This window comes from Epinephelus moara, chromosome 7 (assembly GCF_006386435.1).
Source record: "Epinephelus moara isolate mb chromosome 7, YSFRI_EMoa_1.0, whole genome shotgun sequence".
Classification (NCBI taxonomy): Eukaryota; Metazoa; Chordata; class Actinopteri; order Perciformes; family Serranidae; genus Epinephelus; species Epinephelus moara.
This window is the reverse complement of record NC_065512.1, coordinates 18022879-18040099: the sequence shown is the minus strand read 5'-3', so window position 1 is coordinate 18040099 and position 17221 is coordinate 18022879. Positions and strand designations below refer to the sequence as shown.

Below are 17221 nucleotides of genomic sequence, written 5' to 3'. Positions count from 1 at the left end.
TATGGTTGGCAAGGCACACCACTGAAGTCGTGCCCGTGCATGTGAGACCAGACCATAGACTTTATATGAGTATAAAAATATAGAAGTATATAATGTAGACTGGGGTAGACCCGTCTGCTTCATTTAGAGCAGCTTTCTAGATAAAACCAACACTTTGATTGATATAGTTGGGTTATAAATTTATATTTAGACCGACAAAAACTGGACCAACTGGGCCCCAATAAAAGAAATATTTGACAAAGTGTCAAGGTTTAAAGATATCTAAACTACCACAATTAACTAAGCAGGCCATTTATTATTGGCTAACATGGCATCTTTGCCAGGATGAGGATTTATTTCACAAGTTGCACTGTAAAGAGGTTTAAAAACAGACTGAATCAAACTTTAACTTTAACAAAACTTTTCTTTAATTAATGAGTAACTTGTATTGTTTTTATTAACATCAAGAAAAGGGGATCACCCCACTTCTAGTTGAGACAGAAACAAAGTACTGGCAGTGGTTCAATACAAATGCCTAGTTTAGTGTACTGTATATCAGAACAAGGGTATTTACAGCTTAATCAAACTTTAATAATAGGCTAAACAAACACTTTCTCTTTAACAACACAACAAAAAAAAATCCACTTTTTAACCAACAATCAGTTAGATAAGCATTTAAGTCCATCCACAAACTGGGCCTGCCCTTTCCAAATTAAAAAGAAATAACAAAAATCAATGAATAACAGGACCACTCAATGGCTTTAAGGCAAATGAATGCTTGTTTAGGCTTATATGACATTCAGGCAAAAAGGACGGCCCATCAAACTCGATCTTTCATACTTTAAGATCCATGGTAAAGAAGCATGGTGGTGAAGAAGGCATGATCGTACAACTGCTCTGCTTTCACAGACTTCTGGTGCTCCACCTGGCTGCCTGCAGTGCTGTTGTTGTCAGATGAGTCACTGTGGGTGAGTTGGCCGTGGAGGATATCTGCGACGGGGTCACACCCAAATGGAAGCTGTGGTTGATTGTGACCATTTGAGGAAAAAGCCTCACAGTGTTTCTCACCTGCCGCTGGAAACGAGACAAATGGTCAAAGGGCATATATTCATATAGAATTAGTGACTATATTCCTGCTTTTGTAAATACCATGAGAGGCAGGGGAAACAAAAAACACTGGATTGATTTTGTTTTGCACAACTATTAAAAGGGACCTTGTGTGAGCAGCCAACTAGAGAAGTTACAAAGTGGTTATGTGACTGTATTTCAACACACTGGGATTTTTTTTGGACAACCCTCAAAAAAAGTTGATCAGTAATTGCAAAGTACATTCCAGAGCCTTATGCAAACCCACATGTTTTGACCTGCTGTTTTATATAGGTCACATCCTGATCTGGAGTTGCTCTGACATACAGTTACTGCTGTATGACACAGTGACCTAGTTCTGCCTGCACAGTGGTACTTAAGCTACTGCGTCAAGCCAAGGAGACCTTAAATCTTCCAGACATGTTGGTATGCCATAATCCAACATCCAACGTAACGGGCAGATGTCATTTAAATTAGAACAGTTTAGTCTGGTGAAATTAGTTTCATGTTTAAATGCCTTACTTTGCATTAACCTGAAAATAATTCCACTTTTTTCACAGATTGCAGGCCTGCAGAAATGCCAATGGCACAGGACTTGACAGATGCATGGGAATACATCAAGAAAACAAAAGTCCACCACAGTCACATTTATAAAATGAATCAACATTTAATGATTTCACACAATCAAGTACAAAGCTAAACCTGCTCAGTACTAAGCATTGGATGTTCCAAACTGAATGTCTGTACACTTAAACTTTAAACAGAAACCACCTGTAACATGAAATAGTACTACAAAAAAAAAAAAACAGGAAGAATTTCCCTTCTCAGTATCTATAAAAAAATTGAAAATAATGTACATAAAGTTATTCAACGATTCAATACAGCTCAAGAAATAAGGCTTTTTGTGAATCCATGCAAACTTTCTTGAGCGGTACTGTTTATTCGTAACTACTGATTGTAAAACGGCCAGTTATCAACTTCAGACGGGGGATTATCATAGAACATACACATGTGCAAGCCCTGCTAGTTGCCTAAAAAACTAACAGTGAACATTCACCATACTTTAGAATCAAACAAGCACGCAGCCCAAAGGAACAGAAAGGAAAAAGAGGAATAACCAAACTCCAAGCCCATGGCCCACTATGTCTTAGTATAGGACATCTACAAACTACAAAATAAGCTGCACAGTGAATCGTTTATACTTTATGAGCTACATTCATGTTGGGATATGCTTTGGCATACGGTAATATCCTGAATACAAAACAGCTTTTAGCTAATGTGTGGTAGCAGTCAGCATCAGGAGACGTTTCCTCTGTGTTTATTAAAGAGTGCTTAGGCACTCATTATTTTTATATAAATGTCATCATCAACCGAGCAATACTTAATATGAAAGTATACTCAATTAAATTTAATGAATTCATCGGGGGGGGGGGGGGGGGGGGGGGAAAACCACCCAATCACCATTTAGATATTACTTTTCATGTACTGTATTGAACTTTTTCCANGGGGGGGGGGGGGGGGGGGGGCATATTAAAGAAAACCACCCAATCACCATTTAGATATTACTTTTCATGTACTGTATTGAACTTTTTCCAATTATGCAACAATGCATAATTTGACAAGCTATAATGACTGATTTGACACACTACTTCCTTTTTTCCAGTGAGCCAATGTGACCTAAGTTGGTACTGATGAACCCACTGTGTTGGAGGAATGCTAATAAGTTTGCATTATCTGGGATGTTGCTGTATAATTGTGCAAAACAAAACTCATCCTAAAGAATAAAGAATTACACAACAATTGTCTGTATAACTGGACGGATGCATTAAATAATAACTGTATAACAGAGAACTCTATGCTTTTATCCATCCGAGTATAATTAGGTACATGGAAAAGTAGAAAATACGGCACACAAACTGCTATACATCTTTCAAACGTAGCTTACCACCAGATCACAAATGTATTCCTTTATGCATGTGTTATGCAAACAAAACAGCCAGACCATACCAAAAAGATATACTGCACAAAAGGGAACATTAACATGTGCCTACACACATAAGCCCTCTACAAGTAGGCATAAGAGTTGGTGCAGCGACAAGGGGTCTGCATTGATGCCACAGTGATGACCTCCAGCTCTTTAGTCGCAGGGCTCGACCTGTGCTGTGCCCCCTGGTCCTCACACTGATCCATGGGCCCCGGCCCTTGTGGTGGTGCAAACCCATTCAGCCCAAATGCAAAGGGTCCTGGCCCACCTGAGGTTACAGTCGCTGCCAACTCCATGGTCATGCTTTCCATCTGGGCCTCTCCAGCGCCACCCAGTGGCCCATTCCCATTCAGCAATTCTGGTGGCATGCCCAGACCTATGAGAGTGAGATGCATGCAGATATAAAGCGAGGATTAATATTTGAGAAGAATTTAATATTAAGTTCATGATGTAAGGCCTCAGATTAATCTTTTTACTTTTTCTGCATCTATTTGAAGACAATGAAATTAGAAATTCAACACCAAACTTGATTTTTGTGCATCTATATTTCCAGATTTCACATTAAAAAATAAAAATCTCCCCTGCTGAAATATTTGTAACAAAATGTTAACTTTTGACAGTCAACGCTCCACATTTCCAAAAATCCCTTTCTTAAAAAGGGTTATGTCACCCATAAAATGACCATGTAAATCTATTGATCATGTTACCTGTTACTCTGGTCTCATTTATTCAGGTGTATGATCAGTACTTCCCAAAATACATCCATTTTTGCTAAATTATCTTAGTATTGAAGTCTGGCTTTGATGAGAGCACAGACAAGTTTTACTTTTCAGACTCTGAGACTTGGATTATACTGCACCAGTTGTGTTAGAGTTTGTAAACAGATGTTTTGATTAGGGGTCGGCGATATGGCCGGAAAATAATCTCATGATATTTCAGGGCATTTTTGCGATAATGATATTCTTTACGATATAACAAATTAGTGGTACATGTAGTCAGTCTACCCTTGTTATATGAAGAGATATACACACAGATCCCACATAAATAAGTCCTGTATATGCCTCAAAATGCTGTGTATTTGTCTTAAGCCGCCATGTTTGGTAATTCTGTCCAGCCTGTCTGCATGTGCAGCAGTCTAAGCTAATAATAGATGTTCCAGCTGGAACAGACTGATGCTGTTTTTCCTTTCAAAGAAACCTGGAAAAATGTAAATTTAAAACTAACTAAAACACATTTAATGAGCTGAGTGACCTACCGTTAGGCCGAGCCTTCTTCACTGGGTTTGCCTCCATGCCATCGAATGACCTCTTTCTGTTGGGCACGCCATTCAAGAAGCTGCGTCCCTGGATAGTGGGGCGAGCGAGGCCCCCATTCTGGGTCATGCCATTCAGAAAAGCTCCGTTATGGGACTGAGCCATGTTTTGTTGGAAGTTCTGGGCATTGGAGAGAATCTCAGCGCACTCCTGGAATCCCTGAGCGTGGGCCAGGTCAGCAGCAGTCAGCCCACTGGCATTCCTCATACTGCACAATGAGAAAGAGGAGTGTTAGAGACACTCAATGTACGCTTGATTTACACAAATAAAAAACAAACAGAATAAGACACGCCCAAGCGCGCACACGCAGGCACACACACACACATACAGACTCATTAAGCAAATATTTGCACACACAGACAGACACACAGATGTATAGAAATATCCTGTGCTGCTCTACCCTCTCACATCCTCTTCGTCATCCTCATGTGAGATGACGACTGATCCTTTAGGATCATTTGCATCTTCCATAGAACTTAAATCTTGACTCAGTTTCCAAATTAGGGAAACACATCTGCTGCAGAAGGACACGATGAAGACAACTGTAGGTATGCAAAAGTTTATTTTGATGGGAACCTCAAACCTCAAATGATCTGCTGAATCCAATGAAGAACTTCTCAAGGTGATGTAAAGAGCTTCGGCCCATCTGCAGGAGGAATGCGGCATCAAGGAGGATTTGGCAAAGGGTTAAAGGCCGCCGTCATCTCACATTTCCACCGGTGATACTGCTCAAGGATTACTGCAAAGCCACATCCAAATTCCAGCCAATGGTATAGCCATGTCCCAAAAAAACCCTGACAGGGTGCGCATGTGAGCATGCATGTGTACTGTATGTAAAGAGTGTGTGTGCAAAGTGGAGAATAAGCTGTACTCCTGAAGACAAAAGTGAAGCAATGGCGAAGCAAAGCAAGGTTGTAGAATTCTTCTGAGACAAGAACAAGTTGATCGTCCAAAGAAAGTCAGGATTTAAGTTGTATTTTAGAAGAAACTCCACAGAATCAGCAGCTAAGAGGAAGAATGAGACAAAGATAAACTGCTCACAAATCCAGACGTCCTCTCTTGGGAAGGTGGAGCTGTAAAGACCTCGTCTTCATCGTGTTTCAAGAAAGATGAACATAAGAATGAAAAGAGCAACAGCTGTACTACTCTAAGATGTGTTTGTAAAACCTCCAATTAGAGTCTTTGCACTACCTACAGTTGTGTTTATCATATCCAGGTGCAGCAGGAATAAGGCGATTTTCTGAGATCAAAAATGAATGAGCAAACAGTGGCGTGTCACATGTTTTAAATGTTCTAGACTTGCACATGGCATTTGAGTATGGAAGCAATGTCACTGGAAAATAAAATCATGACAGATAACTAGTCTTCTTAAAATGATTAAATAATAATACTTAAATCAAGGATCAGATCTGTATGTATATTAGTGTGTTGCTGCTGCAGTTATTTAGTGAATAAAATGCCAGACATTACACATTAAATTTCCTCCTGCTGATGTAAAATATTTGAGCAGGAACAAATGTCTGCCAGTCCTCCTCTAACCAATGGAGACCTTTTAGCTTAATGATGAGAATTTCTCCGTTCTCCATTGGCCAATTACACAACAATACTGCACTTGTTCTGTGTCTAAATGTCATCGAACTGCGAAATGAGTTCTCTAAGCAAACAAACACGTCTTTGTCAAAGAAGTGGGACTCTGGCCCACGTCCAAGCTTATATTTACGATTAAAAATGTGACAGAAACAATGAAAACTTTACCATCCACAGGGTATTTTACACTGATATTGATGCACTAGAGAATAGGTAACATTCATTTTTAGTGATTTACATTGTATATTATGTGACTGCTTTAGGAACGGCCTGATTAAACACTAAATTATTTAACAATTCGCTGTTAATTTGCAAGCAAGTGACTTTGACTTCCACACAGTGAATGAATGAATTTAAAGCACACTGTTGCTGTTTGGTCATTCATTTTTTTTGTGTTTAGAAATTGTTCTTACTCTGCATTTTTATCTAAACAGTTGTGCAAAAAAGAAACATTTCAAGAGCTAGTGCACATGAAAAACATTTTATAAAGATAAACATTGAAAAACAAAAAAAATTAAAATCACACAATAACTTGTTGCACATTACCCGTCCCCTTCAAAATTAACGCTTCCAAAGGATTAGTCCAACAGATTAAATTTATGCCACAAAAGCTTATAATAGTACGGTAGATGGATTGGTCTCACTCTAAGGAATAGAAATCTAAATGTCAAACTATCAATGTGTTCAAAACTGCTATGAAACTATCTATTTAAAGTAAATTAAACGATGCAGTACTCTATAGAATAAAATTTCTCTTTGAACAGAACAAGTCCACTAAGCAAATCAGAATGGACGAAAGAAGCACCAGTGAATAAAAACATTACTGTACGCAAAGTAAATTTTAAGGTATCATGTCATCCTCTAAGCAATTATCTTTTACTGTAAACTACATTTATTTTCTTTTTCATGTTAAATTCTACACAAAGTACTTGTCATATTTGTTGTTCAGAGGAAGTCCTGTGGTTAAAGTCTGCAGCCACAAGTGTGCTGCCCTCAGACCAAATCCCACCAAACCTTACCCTCTCTTTTACTCTGGCTTCCTCTCAGTTTTTCCCAAGTCTAAAAAAATTCATACTGAGGGTGGCTGTTAAAAGCCAAACCTCATTTTAGGGAATATATGATCTCATTTCTACTGAGAAAGCAGTCATAGAAACTCCCGCATTTTTTTGTTCATCCCAGCCTTGCTTTAAGGTTAGACCGAAAAGAAGTGCAAGGAGGGTTAAAGTGCTGTAGCATTACGACAACAGATGTTAATACAAATATATTTATGCAGGTTTTAGATACATATAAAGATGATCTGAAATAGGACACTGTCTTTTGAGAAAACAAATTCTGCTGAAATCAGATGAAAACTATAATAATAGAGAGGATTTTTTATAAGCTTTTTCTTAGGCTGGGGATGGCTTTTATTTACTAGGAAAGGAGGATAGAGAGGGGTCAGGGACAATGTGCAGCGAACGGATGAGGGTTGGAAGCAAAGCTGGGCCGCTATTAAGGGCTCAGCCTTTAGTACATGGTGCGCACACTCTACCAGGTGAGGTACCAGGGCGCCCCAACTTGAACTCACTGTTGCAAATATCTGCTAACTCTACTTCGATGACCCTCCCTTCATAATTGCAAAGCTAATCCCTTCACACAGGAACTGTATTCCTTTAGTGAGACCTCACATCTACAATAAGCACTGATCCAAAGCATGGATAACAGAGTACACTAATTAACCCAGGTTTGGTACGGCAATTTAAAAAAGGAAGCGTTAATTTTTTGTAAATGCCTGGTATGCTTTGCTTTTCCGTCCTAAGCACACAATATGTATCTTCTCTAACTATCGTCTAACCTTCCAGAGGCAGCCTATTATCATGCTACATGTTGACATGGGACTCACGTGATTAAACCTGTCCATATAAAGGGCTCCTATGGTTAGTTCACAAAATCAAAAACAAAATCATAAAATAAAAAACAAAAAAAGACTAGATACAGGAACAATCATGGATAATAAGCAAAGCATGCAGGTCTAAAACTTTAGTTTTGATTCAAAAAAACCTAGCATTAAAACCAATCACCGCAAGAAATACCTCAACAGTTTGCCAGTGTGTAGATAGGAAGCGATAGTGAGAACACTCAATGCCACAACAGTGCGGCTATCCCAGGGAACGGGGCAGACTCAGCAGTGTCTATTCTCCCCCTTTCTAGGATTACTTGAAAAAACCAAGTCATTTCCAATTCAATGGCTGCAAAACATTAAGACGTACGGTTCTGTTTCAGTATAGAAAACTTTTTTTTTGTAACTTATTGTCACTTTCATAAAGGAAAAGGTGACAAAGATTAGATGTCAAAACAGACTATGATATTGTATAGGGTTAATACTGTGACATACAAAATAAAACATTTCTGTGTATGAAGTAAAATATTTGGTACAGTGAAATGACAGTGAATAACCATTGCAACAGGATGATTGTTAGCATTACACAGTTCAGTACATGATGGTATGCAAATCTAACCCATCTCACTCAGCTGCTCTAAGCCTCTGTCTCTGCGCTACTCTCATCACCGACAGCCTCTAAACACATTTCCTACCTGCTGCTAGCTCGCTAATGGACCACCTGAACACTTTGAGGCTCATGACAAATAAAAAACCCTTTTTAATGATGGCATTTGTTAGAGATTAGAGGATTATTTTTATTTCTTTAATGTTTGATCACATTTGGGTGGGTTCTATGGACACGATATTTAGATCATCAGAGCACTAAGACCAATTTTTATAATCTTTATTAAATATTGCTGGTCACAGTCAGGTTAAGCTACATTTTGTCCCATAGAGTTGACAGGATTTTAGATTATATTTTTCCCTGTTTCAACAAGGAAAAAATTCCTTAATTTAAAGCCTGTAGGGTCTTATGTTGTAACATTTAAGAACCATTAAGAATTTTGTCTGATTAGTTTTAAATGGAAAGACAATAAAAGGAAGTGTGACAATAAGACAAGAATTTTCTTGAAGGCTGGGTCAAGGCTTGGACATATTTTCCTCATTAAATGTGTGCATACGGCTGACGCAGTTCCATTAGTGGCAGAATCGAGGGTCCGCGACAGCCTCCAGCAGTAATTGGGAGGGCTGAGAGGGGAGAGTACGGCCTCATGCTGGCAACAAACAGAGGATGCCGCTGGGTCCAGGGTCGATGTCTAATATCCACATTAAAACTAACGCAGCTGGCCTGGCTGCAGTGTTTTACATTGGACTGCGGAACAAGAGATTATATTGGTGCCCAGTGCACAGGCTGCAGGCAGACATCCGCACAAGGGTCCGTGCAGACCCTGGCAGACATAGGTGGTGAAAAACATTTATGTCACACGGACCAGAGTGGACCCTTGTGGACAAGCGGACACGAAAACTATGGATTGGCCTGAAGATAACAAGACTGTTCCACTCTCACCAAACTGAAACCATTCAGATGTAGTACTTGTCCGACTGGAAAGTTCTTCTTACTTTGCAGTGGCACAAAGATAAGTATCACACAAGAATGAGCGTACTTTCCTCGTCTGTCATTCAAGCACATTCATTCATTCATCAGGAAACAGGGCTCTCCAGTGCAGGCATGTGCAAGGAAAAAATCCTGTGCATATATAAAACTGGGGTATCAGCGCTTGGGACACAGGGGGCTAGAACATAGGCAATATAAAAATGTCTCCAAACATGATACTACAGGTATTTTCTGCAGCTGAAAGCTTTAGTTCATATTTTGGACAGTAAATGCATCCAAGTATTTTATATTGGGAGGCATCAGGCCCCTGATCAAACCCCCAGTCAGCCATCAGGTGCTGTTGGGCCATTACTGATCATCTGTGGCCTGTAATTTTTATGGCGTTTGGAACCACAGTCAGCCCTTTACAGCAGCAATTCGGCCTACTCAGTGTGTTGAATCAGCGGTGGGGGCAGATGGTGAGAGAGCTCTCTGAGAATTGCAGTTCCACTAATGAATCAGAGATGGATCCATTTAGTGCGGTTTCTCCTTGCCATTTACCTCCTCCTCTGTTCCTCCTCAACAAGCAAAGGGCTAATAGCTCCAGTGCAAGGAGAGAAGGAAATGTCGAAGCTGCAAAGTCTTGTATAATATATGTATTTTAGAAATACAGTTTATGAGAAGAGACCACTGATAATTTCTCTCAATGAAGGCACCGTCCAACCGATCGAAGTCTTTGAGCTGTATTCAAGAACAGCAGAAGATGAGGTGATGCAAAGCGATGGATCGGAAGATGAAGGCCTTTTAGTCGAGGATCTTCACAGAAGGAACTCAACAAGAGGACTGATAACAGCAAGGATTACTGACGAAGTTCAGTGTCCACATCATTAATGGGATGCAGCAAATCCTGTTTGTATGAAGCACTAAATAAAGGGACATCACTGCCAAAGGCTTTTTGTACTAAGTATTGATTTTAATTTGAATTCATGACGACTAATGCTGATTATGGATGGCTTTGCAAGTTTCAATTAAGAATAAATTCTTAAACTTGACTTGATAGATAAAGAACTAAAAATGGGAAGACTTAAACCTGGACAACAAAGACGCCCTTGAACTGTTTCATTGTGTTTCGCTGTAGACTGTCAATTTTGTTGCGGAGGGTGGCGCAGATGCACTTCTAAGATGTCTGACAATGTGGAGTTAAAAGCCGTCTTCAGAGATGAAAGAAACCACCACACACGTATGGCCGCCAAAATGACAAGAGATATTAAGAGGGAAGAATCCTGTAGGTATCCACTAAAAAGATTTATGTTGTCATGAAAAGGGACTTTCAGAAAATTTGACTGAGATCTGAAGCTGGATTAAAGGAAATATTTGTTGAGCTCAGTTCGTTCAAGTTCTGTGGATTATTTATTGGAAAATATTGATGCAACTGCAATTTGTAATGTATATTGTTGATTTGGTAAAATATTACTATATTAATATTACAATTCAAAAATGGGTTAAAGTTAAAAAGGTCATTTTACAATGCAGTTTACACTTTATTATCTCCTGAATATTCTGCATCTGACTTGCATTTGTAAGATATTAATTTAACCTGCATTTATTATTATGTTTGACCATGTAAATATGGCAATTTGTACACAAAATCTTCATAAAATTATATTCCAGAGTGTTTACATTTACTGTGCCACAGGACACACAAGCAATCAAGCACTAATAATCCAAATACTATGATGATTTACTGGATATCTTCTTAAGTATATCGGTTAAATTTAATTTAAAATAACAATTTCTCCATATCAAAAATGTTTTTCGAGGTGATCTTTTTTGTTTAAGTTCCCTTCATTTTATATTATTAATAAGAAATTGTAAGTATGACATTTCAACGTTATTGCTTAACAGTTAGATATCTGACAGCAACTTAACTTCGAAGTTAGTCTACAGTTATTTTGTCATGAGCCTCATTCCCACCTAGTGTGCCTCTTAGTTTCCCTCCCAGTTGTGCCTCTATACATTTCTGGGTCATAAGTTAAAAAAAAATAACTTGATAATAAACTGAACTAAATGCATTATCTGTCATCTGCAGGGGGAAGGGGGAAAATCACATATCATTTCATCATAAATATTACTCATCAGCTGGTAACCAAATGCACATCACAGGACATCAACAAGAAATAAAGCATTTATTAAACATGTCTGAATGGATGCTCTGGTTTTAATTTGTGGCCAAAACAACCAGGGGTTTCATGAGAAATGTAGGTTTTACTAAGAGTATAGAGTATGTCACCGTGGTTTAGTCTGGCTAACCAAAGTCAATGTGTCTCAGCTGTCAGGATCAACTACTGTTACCTTCATAAAATTATATTTATTCCAGTTCTTAAATTCCTTGTTTATGTTTTCTGTAACTAGGGCCATGTAGTCCAATAAAAACTACAAGTAAGGGATTAGAAATGTGTGTTTCAATAACCCTTAAAAAAAGTTTGTTAGCAAAAAGTGTGTTGGCATTGTTTGCATTCCTTATCAGGCCCAGAGGTAACTGGAGGCCATGCGTCTGCTCAGCTTGTATCAGACTTCTCTTCTCATTCCAACACGTACCTAACAAATAGAGCAAGCATTTCACTATGGTACTTCTAATAACTTCTTCCACGGACACCATTTGCTGAGCTCTAATTTATGAGACCAAATAATGAAATTTTTCTCTCAGGATAAAAACATACAAAAGCTACACACAAACTGCATTTATAAACCCCCTGGTTGTTTTGGGCCTTTGGATGTCAATCGTATCAGAAAAAAGGCATACAGCTTGTTGCAAAAAATGAAAGTAAAACAATACTTTAGTTGAGGAAGCAAAATCTGCAAATTACTTATCTCAATATTATTATTTTTTTATCAAAATATGCTGCAATGCTAAATGTCAGCTTTCTTGAATAGTACACTCTTACTCTAGCCAAACAAAACATGACTGACTTATGAAACTGTGATAAGAGTGTGAGTAACAAGCAGTTCAAAAAGCTAAGTTTGCATACTTGTGTAAAGTATGGCAGTAGGTGAATCATACGCTTGGTTCATTGAGTCGACTGACGTGCGTGACCTTGGGGAAATAATAACTATGATCTGCCAAGACATGAAAGGCAACACAAAGAGTAACACTGTCATTGGTAACCGTTTTGTCTCCCTACAGGTCTTACACAATCTAAACTAAAGAAACAAGAAAGATGAGTTATGTCTCTTCTGCCTTTGTTCACGCTTCAGGTGCAGCAACAGTAACAGAATGTATTCTATAAATGGAAAGCATAAAAGGAGCTGCCAGCTGAAAAGGTGTGGCTAAACACTACAACTGAGGTGGATTATCCACTTCCTAAAATACTACTAGGAAACAGGGTGGTCTTGGCTGGGTGCATTCATTTTGTAAAATCATTATCTTGTAATCCATTTCATTCTTTATTTTCTTGTCAATACTAAGAACATTTTTTGTATAATTTTAATCAAATAAGGTTCTGATATCTAAAGTATAATGGCAGCAGGCAAAATAGTTTAATCAAAATTAGGAAATCTGATCCTTTAGTTCTTGTGCTTTCTCCTTAAAAATGTTAAGTATGCAAACCAATTTTATATGAGTGATGCGTTTTCATTTTATGCAACAAAATCATAGCCTTTTAACACAATAAAAGGGCAGTGGAAAAAGTGGCAATGTGCATTTGGTCATCCAAAGCTGTATATGTAAGACACTAACCAAAACAAATGTTAACAAAGAAAACCACACTCTAGATTTAACAAAGATCATGCAATATGGCCTACTAGACTAAAAACAGTTTATCAACCTTTACATTAAGTTGTCCTCTTTCAAGTGTAATAATTGTGCTCCATTTACAAAGCTGTTAGTTAATACTGAAGACACCATACTCTGTTAAATGTTTACTTTTGTTTAAATGCAGCTTGTCCTTAAATCATACATTTAATTTGAATGTGTCTGCTGAATGTAAAAGGTACTTATAAATCATTCCCCTTGACCCCCCAATAAGTCTCTGCCAATATTATTACACAGAGGGCAACTTACTGTGAATTGTTGCAATGATAAACAACAATTTCAAGGATTAACAAAATGTGTCACATTTTCAAGGGAGCACCACCAATTCTATTAATATTCTGTTATATAACGCAGCACACGATTAAACTGTTTTAAGCTGAAGTGGTTACAGAATCATTTTGTTTTTTAACTTAAGCATTCTGTAACAAGAAAGTCTCAAGCTGACTGAAAGGGTACTCTTAAGTTAAAATTTCTTGCAATTGAATAAACTGTACGGCTGTAACGGCGACTAGACTTCCCTGCACGTTTCCATATGATTTTTACCCGACTGCTCAATCATCATGTTATTCTGGAAAACATGTACAGCTAAATAGTGCTAAAACATATTAACATTTAGATTTAGAGGTCTGGCCCAAACAGGCTTACAGGGCAGACTCTTCCTTGTGTGGGACCAAATATACTAATCATAGGGAAAACATGGATAGTATATTCTGCATGCCTTCATATTTGACATGCATCAGATAACCTAATCTCATATTGTATGCATGAACATGCACTCAGAGCGCGGGCTGAGACGGTCACAGAGTTCATCAGAGCATGCACTGCTAGATCCTGCTAAACCACGCCCATCCGGATTAATACCAAGTTTTCAAGGAATCATGGTGGTTTCTTGTAGGATCTTTACAAGACTACTTCTGCGCTTCTTTTGAAAGTTATGCTAAAATCTTAAAAATGTGTCCAGCGGCACTGCTTACAGTTATACACACTATACAGCCTAAAGCGATTTAGTGTAAAGGTAGCATTTGATACAGCAGCTTCCCTCTGGCTGGGTATGTGTAAGAAAAATGTAGCGTTCCAAGTTGTTTGATCTCGTGTTTAGATCTGTTAAATTAATTTGCAGATCCTCCGACTCTCTCATTTGCAACACTAGAAACCGCGTTTAAAGCTATCACTTAAATTTCATGCTCCGACTTGAGTTTGGTGGCGATCCCTTGCAAAGGTGTAACTGAGATGTTGGATAGTACAGAGGAAAAGAAATGAAGACACAGATCTGATCACAGGACTTACTCAGCTTTCGCTCCCTGAATCAAGAGAGCGTTGATACACTCCAGACTGCCCGCACGAGCAGCCTTGTGGATGGGCGACTCACCCACATAGTCCTGAGTGACAACAAAAGACTGCATTTACACACAGAAAAACATGACTGTACTGTGAACAAGAGCAGCAGGAGCCAAAATACTTTTAGATGCTAAATATATCTATGAGTATTTTTTTATCAAACATACCCTTCCCTAACTGCCGCCTTTCTCCATTACCAAGGTTAAAAAACAGATGACAACAGGGCGTAACTCTGCAGGGCAGAGCCTGAACTTTTCAACCAGACTTCACCGCCGCCCACACACATTTACAGTTACACATTAGTAGGAGTGCAGATGGAAGAGAGAGAGTAAAAAAACACCAGAAGGCTCTATCTAACCACAATGCAATGTGCGCTGAGCTCAAATACTGAGCTATCGCGCTGTCCAACACCGGCAATGTGGAAATATCAAGAATCCAAGAGTGGGAAGGTCACAATCTTAGTTTCCCAAAGTATTTATTTCAGCATATGCTAAGCAAATTCAAAGCCAACTGATAGAAATGTGTTTCATGATGACGACAGCCATTATGTAATCGTGACCTACTAATCTGATTTCTCTCAGCAGTGCAGCCAAGCATAAAATATAGCCCCAGTGCATGAGTCTGCATGAAAATACATGAAGTGGAAAAGTAAAACACGTAACAGTCTGAGAGGAAATGCATTATCAGAAAATGTGATGAATGTAATCGGAACATAAATCGGGTTGAGGGGTAAGTGGCAAAAGTAGACTGCGAGGGTCGTGACCCAGCTTTAGAGTGATCCTCCTTGATAGGATCAGTCTGAGCTCAACCTCCCACACTGCTCTACTGTTTTCTCTTACCCATATGTAGCTCTCAAAGTGAGTTATTGAGTGTGGAGTCATATGAAGTCCACAGTCGCTTTGTGATGTGTGTAGTCAGGACACTTTGTGAAAGACATGCATTCCTCCAAAAAAGTCAACAAGGAAAATTCATGTAAACTGACTTGACTAGGTTGAGCCAAACTATTTAATTCCCCTGCATGTGCTGAGTGTGTGCATCTGATGTCATACCTGTCTGTTAATATCTGCACCAGCTTGGAGTAGCCATAACAAGCACTCAGGGTGGCCCCCAAATGCAGCAATGTGGGTGGGTGTCTGTGCAAACCTGGAGGTCATGGCATTTACACCACAGCCCACCTGAACCAGACGCATCACACACTCCAACTGCGAAGACACAAAGGCAATGCATGGAAAGTCAGACATATTTCTTTAAGGCATGTGCAGTGACTTATTCATTCATTACTTCCCAGGAAGACACAGGGCAGGTATAGACAAGTGTAACATCTACAATAGCTGGTGAAAGGGAAAAAATGCATCACTATTATGTGACCTGGCTCAGTCTTTGAGTCCTTACTGCTCATACTGTGGGCATGCATCCAATATATGTGCAAACTGTGGGCCTGCCCTTCCCTATGTGTAGTTAATGGAAAACTTATCACAAGCATGTGTGATTGTTTTGGAAATGAGTCATTAAAGTTAATAGCTGACTTACTAGGTACAACAACTTTTCAATGTGAAGCTTTAGAAAAAAATTCAAGAAGAAAAAAGATACATTACTGACAATTGGTACAGTTTTGTACTCTACATCAAACGTTCAATGTTTGCTAATAACGTTTAACATTAACGTTACGCTACCTACGTTAAGCTAGCTAAAGCTAACTACTGTTAACGTTAATTTCTCGTCAGCGTCTCATGTAGCGGCCATTAAGTTAATGTTAAAATTGTTCCCGCTCGACGTCAAATTCTTACTCGCAAAACCTTCCTTAAGACAAAGCCCAACTTTGCTTAAAATGTTTAATGTTATTAGATATGCGTAACGTTAACGTCGACAAAAAAAATCCGTTAGCTAGCAAACACTATCAATTAAACGTTAATGGTCCATTGTCTGACTCCAGTTAACGATGGCTGCTTTTTGGTCCCAACGGCTAATGTTAACATTACGGCAAACATCAGGAAATGGCCGAATGTCGACCGTTGGCGCTCATTCAGGACGCGAAAACGCTCGTTTAGGAACATTTATTCCGTTATTCGTTAAAGACACATTTAGTGAGCTACCTTTCCGAAGTGAGCGGCCCAGTGTATGGGCGTCCAGCCGTAGAAGGTGTCCTCCACAGCGAGGTCAGCCGGGTTTGAGGTGCACTGAAGGAGGGAGCACAAGGCACCGACATCTCCATCCCTGCACGCCCGGTGGAGAGGGAAGCGGCTGTTCAAGACCTCCTCGCTCGAGAATCCAGACTCCACACCCACCGACATTGTAGCAGAAATTATAAATAACACCTAACTACTTTGAAACGGACAACAAAAAAAGACTATCTATTGTTTAGCTCTGGTCGATGACGGGGTGCCTGTGTATCAGGACACGCGCCACCCTGGCTGCTGTGTCTTTCTGCCTGACAACACAAAGCAGGCAGAGAAGAGGAGAGCACGCGTCGGAGTGAAACTTGAGAAACGTCGAGGCGGCTGCAAACTGCGGACTGGATTTCACATTCCTGACTTTTGTTCTTCTCCCTCTGCTGGTTCACTGTTGGCGAACTGGTTTCAAGAGCAATGGCGCCACCTTTCGGACAGTCAGAGTGCAGCAGTCATGAGAGCAGGCATGTTTTTTCGATGGCCACTAGGGGGCAGAAAAA

General features: G+C 39.3%; 1 protein-coding gene across 1 annotated transcript; it reads right to left on the bottom strand.

Annotated features, from left to right (window-relative positions):
• Positions 1-383: 383 nt before the first annotated feature.
• On the bottom strand, positions 384-17015 carry ankrd10b (ankyrin repeat domain 10b). Its single transcript, XM_050048205.1, has 6 exons — positions 16647-17015; positions 15603-15755; positions 14503-14594; positions 4305-4570; positions 3318-3425; positions 384-1053 (listed from the first exon to the last, which is right to left on the bottom strand). Exons 1-6 carry the CDS (start codon positions 16842-16844, stop codon positions 821-823), a joined length of 1050 nt encoding a protein of 349 aa, XP_049904162.1. The 5' UTR covers positions 16845-17015; the 3' UTR covers positions 384-820.
• Positions 17016-17221: the final 206 nt, after the last annotated feature.

Excerpts from the sequence above, each read along its gene's own strand:
- ankrd10b (XM_050048205.1), bottom strand. The coding sequence starts at position 16,844 with ATGTCGGTGGGTGTGGAGTCTGGATTCTCGAGCGAGGAGGTCTTGAAC. Across the intron at positions 15,756-16,646 it reads GGGCCGCTCACTTCGGAAAG|TTGGAGTGTGTGATGCGTCT; the intron begins GTAGCTCACTAA and ends GTGTCTTCGCAG. Across the intron at positions 4,571-14,502 it reads ATTCAGGGAGCGAAAGCTGA|TATGAGGAATGCCAGTGGGC; the intron begins GTAAGTCCTGTG and ends CTCATTGTGCAG.